Source organism: Melospiza melodia, unplaced genomic scaffold (genome assembly GCF_035770615.1).
Source record: "Melospiza melodia melodia isolate bMelMel2 unplaced genomic scaffold, bMelMel2.pri scaffold_28, whole genome shotgun sequence".
Taxonomy (NCBI): Eukaryota; Metazoa; Chordata; class Aves; order Passeriformes; family Passerellidae; genus Melospiza; species Melospiza melodia.
The window spans coordinates 11,762,847-11,783,190 of NW_026948600.1; the positions used below are offsets into that span (position 1 = coordinate 11,762,847).

Sequence of the window (20,344 nt, forward strand, 5' to 3'; positions counted from 1 at the left end):
AGAGCCTGGTGTCACCAAGGGGGCATTATGAGACCTCAGGGTCCCATGGAAGCAAGGGACCATTGGGACACTGTGGGACTCCATGGAACCCAGGGAACAAGGAACAGGTCTGGCTGGTTTGGCCTCCCAGGGCCACTTGATAGGTCTGGCTGATGTTGGAATGTCAAGGACTGCCTCTCATCAGCTCCTGGAGCCTGGGGCTCTGTGCTTTCCTTGCTATGGGAAAGAACTGTCCCTCTTTTCAGATGCCCAGTGCCAAAATTGGTACTCTTTCTAAATAATTCCTATATGCACGGGTATCTCTCAGAAAAAACCCTTCCAGCTCTAGCTGGCCTTGGCCTCCAGTGGTCATCTCTCATCTGCCCCTGAAACAGTAGGCCTCTGTTCATTCCCTCCTATGGAGAAGAACCAGATTTCGTGTCCAGGGGCCATGGCCAAAATTAGACTTTGGCCTCCCAAATTCTGTATATCCAAGGATTGCTCCCAGGCAAAAGTATCCAGGACAGACAGGTCAGGCTGGGCCTGTCCTCTGGTGATTTTCTTAAGAATATGAGCTGAATGTTTTGATTTGAAAACACCTTGGAGAGGGCCCAGAGATGTCCCAAGGTGGAGTTTTGAGGCCTCGAGCACATGACCATTATGTATGGACAAAGGAGTTCTGTGCTCTGTGCTGTTGTGGTGGTTACGCACCATGGAAGTGATGTTCTAAGAGAAGCTGCTAGCAGTTTCCTCCATGTCTGACAACAAATGCAATCAGTAATTAGCTTTTATTACAGCGTCCTGATGAGGTCTCCAGGGTGAGAGAAGGACGAGAATCTTATTTCATGATCAGAAAGCTGGATTTATTGATATATGATATATAATACATTATAACTATACTAAAAGGAATAAGGAGAGAAGTTGCAGAAGCTGCTAACCTAAGAAGAGAATAGAAAAGAAAAAATCACAAAGTTCTGTGTCCAGCAGAAAGCAAGGACAAACTCTCCTGTAAGTGGTCAGCAAATCCAAACACTCACAGACGCCCAATCACCGCTGCACCTGTTACATTCCACACCAGCCGATAACAATTGTTTACATTCTTCTTCTGGGGCCTCAGCTTCCCAGAAGATGAACAAATCCCAAAAAAAGGATTACTATGAAAAAATGTCTGCGACATCTCACCTTTCTAAATTGTATAAATTAAAAAGAAAAATGCTGATGTGAAATGAACAGGAAATTTCTTCACCTGTAAAATATAAAATTCTAACAAATCACTGAAACAATCCTACAATCTAAGAAAATGCAAAAAATAATGCAAAGAGAATTCAAGTCCAAGCAGCTGAGTTTCAGGAACAGTCCATGAGCTGAAGTTGTTTCTCTTGGACATATCTGTGAGACCTTTTGGTCCTGAAACAGACTTGCTGAAAAAAAGTCCCATCAATAGTTATCAAAAAACCATTGACAGTCATACAACAACTTCAAACAATTTCAAATAATTTGAACAACTTTTGAAATGTCCTTTTCTGGCCCTTCAATGCTTCAGTGCTTCAGAGCTGGTGCCCGCTATTTTCAATCCTTTTTATTTAATTTAATTTTTTTTTTTTTTTTTTATCGAAAAGGAAAAGAGCAGCAGCTGAGCAGAGCAGTGCCAGAGAAGGAAAGGGCCCTGGGGGCCCTGGCCCGTGATGTACCAGGAACCCCAAAAGTGGTCCACAAAGGGGGGCCAGGACAGGTAGGAGAAACCAAAACTCCCAGAAACATCAGGAGGCCAACTGATGGCCCTAGCCCAGAAACTTCCTGAGCCCAACAGGCCAGGCCAAACCCACAAGGCAGGCTCTGCATTACCACAGGCCTGCACTCTGCTGCCAGTACAATGGCAGCACGGGTGGTGACACGCCTCCTTTCCCCAAAACCACTGAGGCATGCCAGCAGTGAGGGAACAGAAGCCTTCCCCAAAAATCCCATCTGGGGTCTGGAGATGTTTGTTTCCCACAGCAAACCAGCTATGGTCTCCTCCATCTGTGCCCTCTTCCCCTGCAATGCAAATGCATCAGGTGTATCTTCCATCCGCCCCATGGCATCATCCCCACTGGGCTGGGGACCAAAGGCAGAACTCTCAGGATGCACCTGCCCCCCGCCACTAGGGCGCAAGAGAGGCGGCAGAGATGGAAGCCTCTATCGGACAATCCCCAAAAAAACACCCCCCAACCCGCTGAGAATGCTGATCTTGAAAGCAGGCAGACGCACTGCCCCTGCCCCCAGCTGTCGCGCACCCCCCACTCCACGGAAGGGGAGACCAGCCACCAGGGCCACTGGAGGGGCAGTCCCAGGACAACCCGAAACACTCGGAGGGGGGGTCACGCTGGGTGTAGGAGCAGCCACAGACTGCTCCGAGGGTCCCGCGTGTTCGGCGCCGTCTCCAGTACCATCTGGAACAGGGACCGTCTCGGCTTGAGGCGGCGGGGCGGCTGGTGGAAGCGGTGGGGGGGCCGAAGGGGCTGGACAGAACAACTCCTCCGCTGAGCCGGAAGCTGGAGACGCATTGTCATCGCCTAGCAACTCAGCAGGCACAGGAACTGCGGTTTCTGCATTCTCAGACGCAGGCGGGGAAGCCGGTGAAGCCGCGGGCAGGACCGCTTGGAGAGGCAGAGACGGGATCGCCTGGAGTGGTGGCTGTGCCTGCGAGGCGGGTCTTGGAGGCGAATGTGGCGCTGGCAGGGGCGGGGAGGCCTCAGGGACCGGTACCACCCCCATCTCTGAACGGGGCAGGGTCCGAGAGGCTGGCTATGGCGGCGCCGCCTCCTCCCATCCCCCCAGCGAAGGAGAAGGGGGGGCAAAGGGAAAGTTTCATCTGCACACGCTCCAGAGAAAGAGTAAAAAAAACTTCTTTGTGCGGCGAAGTTTCAACCCCCCCTGCTGCGAAGCAGGGGGGGCTGGGAAGCCCCAACTCATCCCCCACCGGGTCTTCTCCCACTGGGGACAGGGGAAATGGGGCCTGCCCATAGCAGTTAGAAATCCATGGAAAAACAGCTGCTCTCCATTTCAAAACTGTGAAGAGCTTTCTAAATGCTGGGTAGACAGGAGGGAAAACGCACCCCTGACTCCAAACGAATCGGAAAATGGAGTCCATGCATTCCCACATGAAAACATCCAAGCCGTATAAGATATCAGTAAAGAACCCAAAAAGCTTTGCCCATCAAAAGAACTCATAGAGATCTGTTGCTGACAAAAAAATTCCATCTTCTCCATACCATTTTTGGCAGAGGGCAATAAGGATCTCCTCTGAAGGAGAGAAACGAACCACGTTCTCCAAGGGGTGTGTCCCCCATATAAACAGCCACAATTTTCTCACGGCTGAACCCTCAGGGATAGAAAAGCCAACAGTACCTTTTGAAAGAGTCCAGCTTGCTCTGGCCAGCTCCACGGTTATGCTGCTCTTGTCTACCATCTTTTCTGAAGGTTTTCCAGAAGAAGGTTCACTTGTGGTCAGCCTTGGCTGTGAACTCTGTCCAAATCAGGATCTTCAGTTCTTCAGCTCCTGGCTTGAATCCACTTCTGTGGTCACTTCAAAGCAACCATCACATGCTACACATACAGGATTTTACCCAGTGCAGCAATTTGCTCCTCTGGTCTTATTAAATTAATTTTTGCTCTGACACGAGGGGTCACCAAATATTACAGTGACCTGATGAGGTCTCCAGGGTGAGAGAAGGACGAGAATCTTGTTTCATGATCAGAAGGCTGGATGTATTGATATATGATATATAATACATTATAACTATACTAAAAGGAATAAGGAGAGAAGTTGCAGAAGCTGCTAACATAAGAATAGAATAGAAAAGAAAAAATCACAAAGTTCTGTGTCCAGCAGAAAGCAAGGACAAACTCTCCTGTAAGTGGTCAGCAAATCCAAACACTCACAGACGCCCAATCACCACTGCACCTGTTACATTCCACACCAGCCGATAACAATAGTTTACATTCTTCTTCTGGGGCCTCAGCTTCCCAGAAGTTGAACAAATCCCAAAGAAAGGATTTCTATGAAAAAATGTCTGTGACAATCTTTGAGAATTGACACTCTGTTAAACCACTAAGGAAACTGTACACACCTCTGTGAAGACACATGTTAAAGATGAGAAAGCCTGGGAGGGTCTCTTTCCCTTCTGATTGGCAAAGAGGTAAGAAGGCTTACCCGGCCCCCGTCTCAGCCAGGCTGGGCCGGGAGGGTCCTGCCGTGGAGCCAGGCCCCTTCCCAGGGACCTCGCCAGGCCCCATTGGCTGCCGGGCAGGGCAGGGGAGGCCGAGGGGCCAAGGCCTGGCCGGGCCATGGCTGCAGTTGTGAACATCTGGGCACTGCTGAGCCCTGCCCCACCGCCAGCCCGAGCTGAGCCAGGATCCACCGGGCCCCAGGAGCAGCCCCGGGCCGGGCCGGCTTGGCCAAGATTCTGCCACCGTTAAGGTTCACCCTCAAGCCCTGGGCAAGGAGAGGAGAAGCCATCAGTTCCCAGCTGTTCTGCTGCTGTGTTCTGGCCTGGCTGCTGAGATCCTGGCCTTCCCCACAGCGCGGCCCATCCTGACACAGCCTCAGCACAGCCACTGCAGAAGCCTCCATCATAAAACAGCTCCGGCCGCAAGCACTGAGCCCGGCCGGGGTCACAGAACCATCTGCAGGCCCCCGGTGAGATATGAACTCTTTCAGTGCTTCCATCCTCCCTGGAGTGAGAGAAAAGGACAAAGTGCAGGCACATAGAGGAGCAACATGAAGACACCGAGATCAGCAAAGAGGAAGTTGAGTCCCTGATGTGAGGGATGAGGAGATGCCTTGATCTTGGGGCTGAAATCCTCTTGTAAAGCTGCGGAGAAGGGTGTAATTGATACATCAGACTCCCTTTTCCCCTATAACTCATTGAAAATCATGGGCAGATGACTTGTTCAGCAAAGGCCTCCATGCTAAAGTAAGCAAATATTGAAGTAGTTGAAGTAGCTGTGATCACATGAGAAATTACAACATTGAAAAAGGGAAGAGTGATGAGAACCTGTGCCTTCATGGTGAGAAGAAGATCTCTGTTCTCAGAGATAAAGATGATTTCAGAATAGATGAGGAGAACCTTTGCTCTTAAATGGCTCATCTTTAAACTAAGACCCCATAAGTTGACATGGCCCATAAACACAACTGTAAAAGAGCTGTGAAAAACTGGGAGGGACGTCACAATCACAGATTTCCCAGGCAGCTGCTATTCATGGAAATTGAGAGCCACAAGAGAAGTGTTTCTTCTGGAGAAGTCTCCATAGCATTAAAGAGAGACTCCTCTCCCTAAGTGAACTGAAGAAAGACTATTGTAGAGGTGGTAAACTGGCAGAAAATTCTAGGTTTTTTCTCTTTACATTGTCAGTAAGAAATAAAAAGTTGTAGGGAGAGGAGAAGTGTTCTGAATTCTTATTAGTCTTAGTTACTATTGACAAACTTTTCTTTATACCCTTTTAAAGCTTTGAGCCTACTTTGCCTTTCTCTTAATCCTATCTCACAGCAGGAAATGAGTAAATCTATTCCAGTGAGTGCACTCGTAATTACCCAACCACACCACACTAATTGATGCTTTGGCCAAGAAATCTCAAACTGGTGAACCAAAACCACTCAAGAAACCTTACTGATGAACTGCATGAGAGCAGAAGGAATTCAAGGCAGAGCCATGGTTTGTCAGGACTTGCGTGATCCTAATGAGCCCCGTGGGGCATTTGGAACTGAGCCCTTGAACCTCAGGGCCTGAGAGGAGAATACACAAACCTTTCCAGGAGGAAAAGGCAGAGGAAACACCCAAAGTGTCTCCAGGCATTCATGGCTCCCACTGAGGTCCCTCTCCAACACAGGCTACTCATGGACTCCTTGGAGGAGAGAATTGGTGGCCAGGATGGCACAGAAACCTTTCAGACACTCAGTGTGGAAAGGAAAATCCAAAGCACCTTAAAAACCTTGAGTATCTCAAGGCATTAATGAGTCCCATTGAGCCTCAGTACAAAGCTCTCCAGGGACACATTAACGCAGATAATTGGGGCCATGATTGCACAAACCTCTCCCAGAGTCTGTATCCAAAGGGAAACACCAAGTACCTTAAAAGAACTGAAGTACCTTGAAGCATTAATGAGCCCCACTGAGGGTTGTTACTGAGAAAGCCTCTGCAGGGACTAATTACAGCAGATAATTGGAGGCCATGATTGCACAAACCTCCCAGAGACTCCAAGGCAAAAACCAAACCCGAAGTCCTTTGAAAAACCTGCAGTACCTGCAGGGAGCATTCAGGAGCCCCCAGGGCCATTGCTGAGCAAGGCTCCCCAGGGAATCCTTCCAGCAGATCCTTGAGGCCACTGGGATGTGGGCTAGGGGGGGATGCTGAGGGCAGGACAAGGGGCTGACAGTGCCCAGCCTGGCTGGGGCTGTGCCAGGAGGCCCCAGTGCCTCAGCACAAGGTGTCTCCTCACAGCCCTTGGTGGCACAGACCCTGCTGTGCCTCAGGGCACCAAGACTTGGCTTCTCTTTGTCCCCACCTGTCATCACTGCCTGCAGTTCTCTGCTCTGCCTGGGGCCTGGGGACACTTTCTCTCTCATGTCCCTGACAGGGATCTCTTCAAAATACAAGAAACTTCAGTGTTTCAATAGAACTGAGTTCTTGAGGGTTTTGTGACATCACTGAGTGGGTGGTGACATCACAGAGCTGGCTGTGACATCACAGAGTAGGGTGTGAGGCTATAGAGCAGAGTCTGCCATCATGGATTGTAGCTCTGTGGCATCAGAGAGTGGGTTGTGACATCACGTGTTGGCTGTGTAACATCATAGAGCAGGCTGTGACATCACAGAACAGATTGTGACATCACAGGGTGACTTTGTGACATCACTCTTGTGTGACATCACAGCACTGCTGTATGACATCACAAGGTGACATAAAGTTGGTTTTGTGATATCACAGGGGGCTGTGTGACATCACAGCAATGGCTCTGTGACATCAGATGGGCTGTGTGATATCACAGGGGCTGTGTGACATCACAGAGATGGCTGTGTGCCATCACATGGGCTGTGTGACCTCACAGGGGGCAGTGTGACCTCAAAGGGGGCAGTGTGACATCACAGGAGGCTGTGTGACATCACAGGGGCTGTGTGACATCACAGGGGGCTGTGTGAGGTCACTGGGGAGGTCACTCTGCCCCAGCCCCCCTCACAGTTCCCCCCAGAGCAGTCCAACGCTGCTCGTGCACAGCGAGGTCCCCTGTCCCCCCGGGTCCCCCCGCCCCCAGCCCCGCAGCCTCCCCCAGAGGATGTTCCACGAGATCGACCCCAGAGCCTGACACAGAGACGCAGGGCCGGGGCCCTGGGGGTGGCACAGGGGTCAGGGACCCCCCGGCAGCAGCGTCCCCGTGTCCCCCAGGGCCAGAGCCTGGGCCAGGGCTCCTTCACACTGCTACCAACGAGGCCTTGAGAGTGCTGAAAAATCCCCAGCAAGGGAGCAGCAAAAACCAGATTGAATATTAAGGGACAGCAGTACAAAGTTCCTTGCCAAGACTCACTCTGCTCCTGACTGGACACTTCAGACACTCCAAGGAAACAAAGCAACAACAAAACCAAATCCAGGCAACCAAACCAGAAATGAACCGAGAACTGTCCCTGTGTGTGTGTGTGAGAAAACGACAGTGAGGGCAAGGATAAAAGGAATACAGCCCAAAAGGTTAACAGAGCTCAAACTAAATAGGACTTAACTGATACCTTAACCTTAACTGATACCTTCAACTTCACAACTTAGAAAAGAACAGAGCTTAACAGTATTTAACCTAACTTATAACCTATGACTTAGCAATTTAACAGAGGAATAACACTTAACTATATTCAACTTAACTTATATTCAACATAAAAACTTAGCAAAAGAAGAACTCTTAGCAGCATTTAACTTAGCTTAAACCTTGTGACTTAACCTCACTTACAGGCCTGACTGACTCAGCTATCCAAGGCTCTCAAACCCCTCAGAGAGCAGCATTTCTGCCACATTTCCCCAGCACAGGCACTCCTGTGTGCACACAGACACAAAGAGTCAGTGCAAGGCACCTGTGAGAAATTCCCCTGAGTCCAGGGAATGCTCACTGTGGATCCTTTGGCATCTCCCCAGTGGGTGAAGGGTTGAGTCTGGAGGAGTGGGGGGCTCGGCCCAGGCTCCGTCGTTGTTCGGGATCCCCAAGTGCAGCAAACGGGAGAGTTCCCGACTGGGAGAGGCCCCACTCAGAGGGAGTCGCTGGCCCAGGAGAGCTCCAAGGGCTCCTTTTGGAGCGCTGTTTGCAGGGCCCCAAGAGAGGGGCTTCAGTCCCAGCAATAGTTCATCCCGGCCGCACTTGGCACCAACAGCTTTCTTTGGCAGTGTGAGAAGAGGGATGTTGTGCCACTGAGGGAACAAAAACAGTTCCCAGGGCTGCTCCTACAGAAAGCAGGAGCTGGTTGGGCAGCAGCAGTGCCTGGAGCAGACAGTGTTTGTGATGAGCTGCAGAGGACCGTGGAGACCATTGTGACATTTGGGGTGTCATAGAACCAAGGGACCATCGTGACACTGTGAGACCCCCTGGAGCCAAAGGTCATTGTGACATTGCAAGGCCTCATGGAACCATGGCGAGACTGTTAAGACACTTCACAGCCTCATGGAACCAAGGGGCCTTTGTGACACTGTGGGGCACCGTGGAATCATGGAGACCAATTTAACACTGAGGGACCTCATGGAATCACAGAGTTTATTGTGACACTGTGAGGCCCCATGGAGTAAGCAAAGCATTGTGACACTGCAGGGCCTCATGGAATCAGTGAGTGCATTGTGACACTGTGGAGCCAAAGGAGATCATTGTAACACTGCAAACCTGCAGGGTCCAAAGGTCCATTGTGACATTGCAGGCCTCATGTAACAGAGGAGCTGTAAGACACTGTGGGGCCTGGGGCACAACAGTGACACTGTGACACTGCAAGGCCTCGTGGAACCAAGGTGTCATTATGACACTATAGGGCACCATAAAACTAAGGGAACATGGAACAGGTCTGGCTGGTTGGGCCTCCTGGGCACCCTTACTGGTCCAGCTGACCATGGCATGTTGAGGGTCTCTTCTCCTCTGCTGCTGAAACGCTGGGGCTCTGTGCTTTCCTTCCCAATGGAAAAGATCTGTCCTTCTCCTCCAGGCACCCGTGGCCAGAACTGGGATTTCACCACCAAATTTCCTTATATCCAGGCATTGTTCCCATAGCAATATTGCCAGGACAAGTCTGTCTGGCAGTGGTTTCACAGGGGTCACCTCTCATCTGTCCCCAAAACTCTGGTGAAGGCTTTGTGCTTTCCTTCATATGGAAACAAACTGTTCTGCTTCTCCAGGTGCCCATAGCCAAATTTGGGTTCCACCTCCAACATTGCCTATTGTGACAAACTGGAGGAGATTGTTGGCTCAATATATTTTGTGTGGGGGAAGAAGGGGGAGGTCCAGCCTTGCTCGGCCCGGGTACCCCAGCACTGCCCTGCCCTGGAACCCCAATCCCCCCAGAGCCTCTATCCCAGCCCAGCAGTGTCTGCCAGTCCCCGGCACAGCACAGGCAATGCTCCACAGCCACCTCTGCAGCCCCAGCCCAGCTCCTGAGGGACCAAATGAGCCCAAGTTCCACCTGGGGGAAGGGCCCAGGAAGACCAAGGGGTATTTAAGGCTGACCACAAGGCAAGCACACATCTTGACTCTGCCTCCTCTTGGAATTTCCATCTGAATACTGCTGGAATGCAGGAGTTGGTAGTTTGGTAGGATCTGGTAGTGTGTGCTTCTCTGTATCTTTTTTGTCTTTCTTGCTTTCTATGTCTTTTTCTTCAGTTTCTGTGCTCCTGCAAATTTTGATTAACTTAAAATTGAACAGACTTAGAGTTTGTGAGGTTGAATGGGCCAAGTCAAGACTTTGAGAAGTGTTTTTTGTTGACTGAATGTCTGTCATAGTTTGACATGAGAAGGATTTTAAAAAGTAACACAAAACTTTTAGTGTAACTGACAATCTGTTAAACCACTAAGATACTGAACACGCCTCTGTGAAACACATATGTTAAAGATGAAAAAGCCCTGGAACCTCCTCTTTCTTTTCCAGTCAACAAAGAAGCAGTGGGCCCTGGCCCTGGCCCCCATCTCAACCAAACCAAACCCAACCAAACCAAACCAAACCAAACTAAACCAAACCAAGCCAAGCAACCCTGCCATGGGCTGAGCCCCTTCCCCCCTCCCCAGGCTGCCCCTCGCCATCGGCCCCATTCTAACCAAACCAAACCCAAAATACTTCGAAACGGGAAAACAAGAGAGGCTACAAACCCCTAACCAGAACAAAGCCAGCCACAGCTATTAAAATCTTATCATCAAGTCGTTGTCCCCCCACTCCCAACACAACTCAAACCAAAAACCCCTACAACCTATAACTCATAAAAAATAACCCTACAACCAAAATTAAACACAAAAAACCCCAAAACCTACCATAAAACCAATCCTAACACAACCCAAAACCAACTCCCACCACAAGTTACTGGCAGGTCAGGTGTTAATCCTTTCAATACATCAATCCTCCATTGAGTAAAAGAAAAAACAAAATGCAAACATATTAAAAAACACTCATCAAAGTCAGTAAAAAAGAAATGCAATCCCAAATTTAAAAAAAAGAAGAAAAAATACCTTCTTGTTAAATCTTAAATCCTCCTACAAACTAAGAAAAACCCCTCTTTTTTATAGCATATAAAATTATAAAAAATAATATTCAAATAAATATCAAACAAAAACCTACATAGTAAAATAAACAAATGTTAAAATTACTGTAATTTCATTAAAAGTTTAAAAAGTAAAAGAAAAAAAACATAATCCAATATCCTCAAGAGAAGAACTCTATTCGGGAAGATAAAAATAATTTTAAAAGTAAATAATAAAACCTTTTACCTTCAAACAACTCATCTTTAAACAATACCTCATAAGTCAGCAAGGCCGATCAACAAGCAGTAAAATGGCTTGTAGCAATAAAAGGAACTTCACAATACCCAAGTTCCCTAGACAACTGTATTCATGACAAAATTAAGAACCACCAAAAACCTAGTTTTTCCTCCTGTAATAAAACTCCTTAAGTTTAACACAAAAAACTTCTCTCCCAAAGTAAACTAAAAAAAAAGATTATTCTGGAAATAGTTAACTATCTAGAAATTTTAAATTTAGTTACTTCACATTGTCAGAAAAAGTTGAAAGAAAAAATAGTGTACTACAGAGTTTATTTTAATTCTTGCTACTTTCTTCTTTTTAAATTTATTTTTAATAAAATTTTCTTTATACCCTTTTAAAATTTTAAGCCTACTTTCCCTTTCTTGTAATACTATCTCACAATAAAATAAATACAGAAATAATTAATCGACACTAAAACCCACAATACTCATCAATACATTAATTAAGAAATTTCAAGATTAGAAAAATTTTAAATTAACAAACCAAAACCAATACAATATTGTAATAAACATTTTGCCAAAATTTCTCTGATTTTCTAAAGTTGCCAGTAAAGGCTGTTTGGTTGTTCTGAGTGTCTGAGAACCTCTTGTTATTTTCCAGGGAGTCCAACTCAGAGGACACATGCAATTGTAATTCCTTTTAAATCTCTCTTCAAGAGAGGTGTTTGGGGAATGGGAGTCAGGGCTTGTGTGTCCTGCTTGGCACAGCCCAGGCAGGGCTTTCCCAGCCACATTCCACACTCCATTTCCCAGCTGGAGCCGCTGCTGCCTCTGAGTTGTGCTGCCCCAGCCCCAGGGACGCTCTCCTTGTCTGCCCATTCCCCCACGGTCTCTGGGCAGGGATGGCCTCAGTGGGGGCTGCTGACATCCTCAGCACCTTGGAGGCTGCTGCTGAATTTCACTGCTCCAGGGGCTTGTTCAGCCTTCAGCTCTTCAGTGCAGCAATTCAGTGGTCCGGGGCTCATTAACATTCAGAACACCTGAACAAGCCAAGCCTCTGGGAACAATTTGATTGTAATTTTCAAATCTTTTGTGGTTAATTAGACAAATTCCAGCAGTGTATTCAAGCTGAATATATTCTTTTTAAAAAAGAGAGTGAGAAAAGATTTCTTAGGTCAAATTTTGGGGTTTTTTCCCTGTCAATTTATTGATATGTGCAATATCCAGCTGACACAGAATCCAAGTACCTCCTCATGCAGTTTGAATAGATATGAAAATCAAGACCCTTCATGGCTGACAATCAATCAGACTCTGTCCCTACCCCCACCCCACCATTTCCCCCATCCAAGCCCTGGCACTCAGAGCAGCCTTGTGCAAATCTGAGCTCCATCCAGCCCAGGCTGCACCTGCAGCTTTCAGCTCCTTGGCTCCAACTCCCACCTGCTTTCCTTGGAGAAGGAGCTGCCTGAGACACAGAGGGATGTTCATTTATTGTCAGTCAGCAAAGAAAAGGGAAGGCACAGCTCCATCAAATGCAAAAGTCATTCCTCTGCTGGATAATAAATCCACTTTCTACAGCAGACAGCCTGAGAGCAATGGAAAACACTTTCTGTGTCCAGCGCAGATCCCAAAGTCCCCCCAAACCCTCCCTGCCCCAATTCTGCCCAGATTTGCTCTTTGCACACATGAGTCACACACTGAAGTCAGGAGCTCCCTCCATTCCCAGAGGGAGGGAAAGAGAGAAAGGGGATGAAGAGCTCTCCTGTGCAGAGCCAAGGTCCAAGTGCAGCCCCTGCAGTGGGAGCCACAACTCATCGGGTTTGTGTCCTTTGGGCTCAGGGACTGGAGACACTCACAGGCACAGAAAGGTTTCTTGCCAACAAACAGAACCTGATCATTTGAACAGTTTAATAACCATCACAGATCTTCCCTCAGCTCTCTGTGATATCCCAGCAGCATCTGACATGTCCACCATCCCCCAAGGACCTCCATACAGGAAGAGTTTTAGACAGAGACAAAAGAAAACCTAATTCTAGGATAGATATAAATATAATTACGGTGTTGAGTAATGTGCTATATATTTCTATTTTAGAAATATTGAGGATAATCCGGCAGTTCAAAGCATGAAGCCAGTCAGTTGAGAGGCACTTGAACGACCAGAAAGCATATGGATGAGGAGATCTGGGAGAAATGGAAGGGAAATAGATCCAGCTGGTCGAATGAAGAGATGTCCTTTGACATGACCACAGACCCAGGAGGCCTGGAAACATCTGAAGGAAGAGGCACATGAAATATTAGACTGAATGTTGATGGCAAAGGTCAGGGGAAGATCAGTATTTCTTCTCCTCTCATCACTAAAAGGATCCAGTAGATCCAGGAAATTCCTGTTCCTGGTGGGAAAACTTTGCCATTCCTTAAAATACTCAAATGACCCAGATAATAAAAATGTGCATGTATATTATGAAACCAACTAGTCTTAAAACCTGTGCCCCTTTCCAGGCAGGTATCAGCTATGGGCCCACGAACAGGCAGTGCCACTTATGCCCTGAGGTGCCCAGCTGGGACTGGATCTCTCCGAGAGCAACTGAGGGACAGCAGAGCACCTTGCAAGCTGCAGGTCCCTGCAGGGCTCCTGTCCCATCAACATCTTCTCTACTCCAGTCTGGAACAGGGCCCAGCATGGTGCTGGGATCATCAGAGAGCTGAGGTGTGTGCTGGAATTCAATGCCCTCCCCATCACACAGCAGCCCTGCATTTCCCTCCTGCAGTCTTGGTCTCCAGCACAGCCATGGAGGCTCTTTGGGCTCTGGACTGTTGCTGCAGCCCCCAAGGGCAGCTGAGCTCTGCCTTTGGCACAGTCAGGCCTGGCCAGCGCAGGCCACGCTCAGCAATTGCTTGTGTGAGCCTGGCCTTGCTATCAGCCCCGGCAGCGGCTGCGTGGCCCCTTTGTGGCCCTGTGCTGGCCCAGCCATGGTGGCCCAGCCCCTGTGCAGGCCCAGCCCAGGCCAGGAGCATTGCAGCTGGGAACGGCCCCTGTGCCGTGGTGCCCACAGCAGCCTTGGGGCTCTGTGTCCCATGGCCTCCCTGCTGGGCAGCCTCTGCCAGCTCCTGCAGAGCCCCTGGCACCTGTGGGGCTGCACAGACAGCCCTGCCCCGGGCTCTGCCAGCCTCTGGGCCAGCAGAGAGGCAGCCAGGGCTGGCCATGGCTGGGAACAGGCCCTGAGCCCCGCAGGAGGATGAAGCTGGGCCACAGCCAAACTCAGCCCAGACCAAAGCTGAGCTCAGCAACCAGGGCTGCCAAGGGCTGGGCACAGAGGCTGGTGCTGACAAATGTCCTGGGCCCCCTCCCTGATCTGTCCATGCCACCAAGGGCACAGAGCAGCCTCCTCTCTGGGCCACTTGCCTGCTTGCAATGCCTTGCACAGGCACTGGCCCTGCCCCACAAGGCCTGGCCTGAGTCCTGCCCCTGCACGCTCAGCCAGGCTGAGATGGACACTGATGGTTTCTGGGCCAGGCTCTCTGAGCCCAGCCCAACTCCCTGCAAGCTCTGCCAGCTGCCCTGAGCTCTGGGCAGCACCAAGGGCCTCTCCCCAGCCCAGCCCAGCCCAGCCAGCTCTGGCCCCACAGCTGTGCTCAGGCCAGGCCGCTCTGGGCACTGCCCCATGGCCTCATCCCCTAGCAAGGGCACAGCAGCAGCTGTAGCTGCCACAGGACTCAGCCCCAGCCATGGGGGAAGGTGCTTGGCCAAGGCCAAAGGAGGCTCCCTGGCTGCCCTGCTCCCCTCAGGCTGAGGTGCTGAGAGCTCTGCAGCCCCTGCTGCCATCCCATCTGCCCAGGGCAGCACAAGAGCCGCGGCCTTGGGGCCCTCAAGAGCTGCTCCTGCTCCAGGCCCAGGGCCCAGGCCAGAGCTGGGGCAGCCACAAAGCTGTGCCCATTTCTGTTCATTGCTGCTCTGATGGGGATGGATCCTCAGCCACTTGGATTTTACTCCTCCAGAGGCTTCTTCTTTCTTCAGCACGTCATTTCAGGAATTCAGTGAGAAAAGCTCATAAACATTTGCTCAAAACACTAGAACAATACAAGCCCCACAGAAAAATCAAAGTTTTCAATATTTCTGTTGTTAATTCACAAGTGTATTAAAAGTGAAACTGCTATATTGAAAAAAAAAAAAAAAACAAAAACAAAACCAGAACTGTTTTGTCCTGTTTTCTTTTACTATTTATGGATTGATATCAGCAATGTCCAGTTGGTATTAACTCCCAGAACCTTCTAATGCATCCTGAACATATATGAAAATCAAGACCCTTCATGGCTGACAGTCATACAGATCTTTTCCACACCTCCTCCCCACCATTTCCATCATCCCATGCCTGTAACTCCTATGGATCAGGAATGGTGTGGCCAGCAGGAGCAGGGCAGGGATTCTTCCCCTGTGCTCAGCACTGCTTGGGCAGCTCCTTAAATGCTGTGTCCAGTTCTGGCCCCCAATTTAGGAAGGACATGGAGGGGCTGGAGCATTTCCAGAGAAGGGCAAAAAGGCTGATGACGGATGTGGAACACAAGAGCTTTGAGGAGTGGCTGAGGGAGCTGGGGTTCTTTATCCTGGAAAAGAGGAGGCCCAGGGGCGACAAGGCAGTGTCGGGGCACAGGTTGGACGTGATGACCTCCAAGGTCTTTTCCAACCTTGCTGACTCTGGGATTCTCTGAAACCACCCTTGGAGCAGTTCAGGATGAGCCCTGGGCCTCCTCTTGAGAAGCTCCAGCAGCCCAGGTCCCTCAGCTTCTCCTGCCAGCCCCAAAGCCCATCCTGTCAGTCCTGCAGAGCCTCTGCAGCTCCTCCTCATTGCCCAGAAAAGGGATCCCCAGAGCCAGACACAGCAGCTCTGATGTGCCCCCCTGGCCTGGGGTGCCTCTGGCAAGGGAGCAGCACCAGGCACTGCAGGAGCCTGCAGACAATTCCTGCAGCACTTGTAGGATGATCCTGCTGCCCAAGGGACGTTCCCATGGTGCCAAGTCAGGAACTGCAATGGGGAGTGGGGCCAGAGAGGAAAGGGAAAACAGGGATGGCAGTAGGAAGAAATTTGTATCAGGAAGAGTAAAGAAAGCAAAGGTGAAGCCAAGGAAATGCTCAGGGCAGTTTGGGGCTGGCGGCCAGGCGGCCCCGGCTCTGAGAAACAGCGTCTGCAGTGGGACAGGAAACTCCCAGCTGATGGGAACAAACTTTCTGGCTGAGTGTAGAGGCCAGGACAAAGCTGAGTGGTTTCCCTGGTGTCCCCCAGCCCTTGCTGGCCCCAGGGGCTGATGGCATTTGTGCTCTCTCAGGTTCATGTCCCCACAGCAACAGCATGGGGGTGCTCCCCCTGCTGTGTGCAATGCAAACAGGGGCTGCTGAGCCAGTGCTGCCGTGTCTGTGCCTGCAAGGATGGGGCACCTATGTGAGCTGGGGGAGAGGCCAGGGCTGCAGAGGGGGGATGTTGTTGGCAGCTCCATCAGGACACTCTGGGACACTGCCCTGGGCTGTGCAGCGCACTGGGGATGGATCAGCCCCTGCTCTGCTGCTCCTTCCCATATGCCCCAGGGCCCTTGCATAATCCCAGTCATGCTGTTTGCCCCCAGCCTGCCCACGGCCAGACTGGGGCTGCTCACGGGGGTTTTCTGTGCTGAGCATTGCCTGGCCATGTTCTTGAGAGAGCCTGGGCAAGGAGCCTGGAGCCCCCAGGCCCTGGGCTGAGGCGTCAGCGCTGCCCCAGCAGTGCCCATGGCCTGTCCCTGCTGCAGCCCTGGCACTGCCACCCCCAGGGCTGTGCCTGGCCCCGAGAGCACTCAGGCCCTGCAGCAACACCAGGGCCACCAGGGCAGTGGGGAAGGGCCACGGCAGCAGCACTGGCAACACCAAGTGCTGCTGCTGCTGGGCACAGCTGCTGGACCAGCACTGATCTGCCCCCAGCTCTGCACACAGACATTGCTGCTGCAGCTCCAGAGAAGGCAACAAAAGGGCATTTCTGCAGAAAACCCTGCTGGGAGATCCTTTAGTTCCTTTAAAGCCACAGAGAGTGCAGCCCCTCATTGACACAGTTTTGGTTACAGTGAAGGAATAGAGAAACAAAATGAGAAATGGTATAAAAATTGGCATTTCTTTGTAGACAATATGAAAAAATTAAAAGAAAGAAACAGAACCTCCAGAAGGAAACCAACAAGAAGTATCAAAGATTAGTTTTATTACAAGCACTTTGCATAAATTAGCCAGCAGTTTAATGTTCCTGAAACCATCCAGTCATCAGTCTCCACACTGCAGCCTTGAGCTCCTTGTTCCTCAGGCTGTAGATGAGAGGGTTCAGGACTGGAGGCACCACTGAGTACAGAACTGAGAGGGCCACATCCAGGGATGGGGAGGAGATGGAGGGGGGCTTCAGGTAGGCAAATGTGGCTGTGCTGATGAACAGGGAGACCACAGCCAGGTGAGGGAGGCAGGTGGAAAAGGCTTTGTGCTGTCCCTGCTCAGATGGAATCCTCAGCACGGCCCTGAAGATCTGCACATAGGAGAAAACCATGAACACAAAACAGCCAAAACTTAAACAGACACCAACAGCAAGAAGTCCCAGTTCCCTGAGGTTTGAGTGTGAGCAGGAGAGCTTGAGGATCTGTGGGATTTCACAGAAGAACTGGCCCAGGGCATTGCCATGGCACAGGGGCAGGGAAAATGTATTGGCCGTGTGCAGCAGTGAATAGAGAAAGCCACTGGCCCAGGCAGCTGCTGCCATGTGGGCACAAGCTCTGCTGCCCAGGAGGGTCCCATAGTGCAGGGGTTTGCAGATGGACACGTAGCGGTCGTAGCACATGATGGTCAGGAGGAAATACTCTGCTCCAATGAAGAACAGAAAGAAAAAGAGCTGTGTAGCACATCCAGTGTAGGAGATGTTCCTGGTGTCCCAGAGGGAATTGTGCATGGCTTTGGGGACAGTGGTGAAGATGGAGCCCAGGTCGCTGAGGGCCAGGTTGAGCAGGAAGAAGAACATGGGCGTGTGCAGGTGGTGGCCGCAGGCTACGGCGCTGATGATGAGGCCGTTGCCCAGGAGGGCAGCCAGGGAGATGCCCAGCAAGAGGCAGAAGTGCAGGAGCTGCAGCTGCCGCGTGTCTGCAAATGCCAGCAGGAGGAAGTGCCTGATGCAGCTGCTGTTGGACATTTGCTGTGCCTTGGCATGGGGATCTGTAAGAAAAGTAATCATGGAATACTTGGGTTTGGAGAGGACTTAAAATATCCTAGCATAGCCTGGGGGAACTTTCCCCCCTCTGCCTGCCCAGGACTCTGCTGCCTGGAGCTGTCCCTTCCAGCAGCTGCTTCCCTGTGCCCAGGGCTGGGCCCTGCCAGTGCTGCCAGAGCCCAGCCCAGCCCTGGGGGCTCAGCTCTGCCCTGCAGACCCCTCCCAGCTCTGGCATTGCCAAGGGGCAGGTCTGGCTCTGCAGGCTCTGATGGCAAAGTAATATCAACCCTGAGGAGGCTGGAAAAGGAACACTGATGCTGCCTGTGAGGGGGCCTCTGCTGATCTTTGTAACAGCCCAGTTTATTCACATCTAAGAGAATTTTTTTGTTTATTTCTCTCAGCCTTAACAGGGAGATGAATATCTGTGGGCTGTTTCTCACCCAGGCAACCCAGAGCATTAGATTCAAAAAGCAGGTTTTCCCCTTTATGCAACCCCTGCCTTGCTCTGCTCCCTGTATAATCTACTTGGAAATGTCATGCAGTTAAATGCCATGCTGGGAGCAGTCCTGAACAATGCAGCATCATCACCCCACACAAGGAGAACGCTTCCAAGCCTGACCAGCTGTCGCCTCCCACCCAGATCTTGTCCCCCAGCGCTGGGAGCAGCTGCCAGGGCTGGCTGAGAGCTGTCCCTGGCAGGCAGCAGAGTCCCTGCCCCAGCACAGCGCCCTGGGCTGCAGGACCCTGCTCTGCAGGACCTGGGCCCCCCTGGCTGCTCTGCACAAGAGACAATCAGAGAATGTACTCACAGGGTCTGCAGGCATTGGGATGTTCCAGCTCGATGTTCCAGCTTTAGGAGATCATTCCAGGAGCTGCAGCTGCATTGTCCTGCAGCCAGAGGTTCCTGTGCCAAGGGCTTGCAGTGATTGTGCCCCAGGCACTTCTCAGCACCTTCCCAGCCCTGACTGATTGAAGCTCTCCGTGGCTCTGTGCTATGCCCAGGGTGGCTGCAGGCAGTGCCCTAGCCCATCTGGGCTGGCAGAAGAGCTGCTCATCAAGAGAAATGTGCTTTTGAAGCTCTTCTTCATTACCAGGAGCTGCCTTTGTGCCAGGAGCCCAGCCCAGCTCAGCAGCACAGACACAGCACAAGGACTTTAATGAGCCTCTGGAGCTTCGTGCTGAGGCCCTGACCATCAGTCCCTGAGAGGGAGCTGAATAAACCTCTCCAGAACTCCCAAGTCAGAATCCAACTCCAAAGTTTCTTGGACTTTTAATGGGTCCCACTGAAGAGCACAAATGAGAAAGTGTCCCCAGGCCCCAGGCAGAGCAGAGAACTGGAGGCAGTGATGACAGTTGGGGACAAAGAGAAGCCAAGTCTTGGTGCCCTGAGGCAAAGCAGGGTCTGTGCCACCAAGGGCTGTGAGGAGACACCTTGTGCTGAGGCACTGGGGCCTCCTGGCACAGCCTCAGCCAGGCTAGGCACTGTCAGCCCCTTGTCCTGTCCTCAGCATCCCCCCCTAGCCCACATCCCAGGGGCTTCAAGGATCTGCTGGAAGGAGTCCCTGGGGAGCCTTGCTCAGCAATGGCCCTGGGGAATCCTTAATGCTCCCTGCAGGGACTGCAGGTTTTTGAAAGGACTTTGGGTTTGGCTTTTGCCTTGGAGTCTCTGAGAGGTTTGTGCAATCATGGCCTCCAATTATCTGCTGTAATTATTCCCTGGAGAGGCTTTGTCAGTAACAACACTCAGTGGGGCTCATTAATACTACAGGGTACTTCAGTTATTTTAAGGTACTTGGTGTTTCCCTTTTGATACACACTGTGCCAGAGGTTTTTGAATCATGGCCCCAATTATCTGCTTTAATGAGTCCCTGGGGAGCTTTGAACTGACACTCAGTGGGGCTCATTAATGCCTTGAGATACTCAAGGTTTTTAAGGTACTTTATGGATTTAAGAATACTTTTAGGAACTTTTAAGGAATTTCCTTCCAAAATTGAGTGTCTGAGAGGTTTTTGTGCCTTCCGGACCTCCAGTTCTCTCCTCCAAGGAGTCCCTGAGGAGCCTGTGTTGGGTATCTTCCCTCTTTCTGTTTTACAACAAAGACAAAACTGAAAGAATTTTGTAAGACTTTCTAAAAGCATCTAAACAAACATGAGACAATTAACAATACAACAACAACTAGGAAAATTAAATGTCCTGTTTTAGATAGAT

At 50.6% G+C, this 20,344-nt stretch overlaps 1 protein-coding gene across 1 annotated transcript; it reads right to left on the reverse strand.

Annotated features, from left to right (window-relative positions):
- Window positions 1-2,336: 2,336 nt before the first annotated feature.
- LOC134433906 (olfactory receptor 5V1-like) lies at window positions 2,337-17,851 on the reverse strand (the record flags this gene model as incomplete). The annotated part of the gene is made up of 2 exons (XM_063182601.1): window positions 2,337-2,498; window positions 17,231-17,851. Coding segments are annotated over 2 exons (783 nt in total), but the record flags the coding sequence as incomplete, so codon positions are not given.
- Window positions 17,852-20,344: the final 2,493 nt, after the last annotated feature.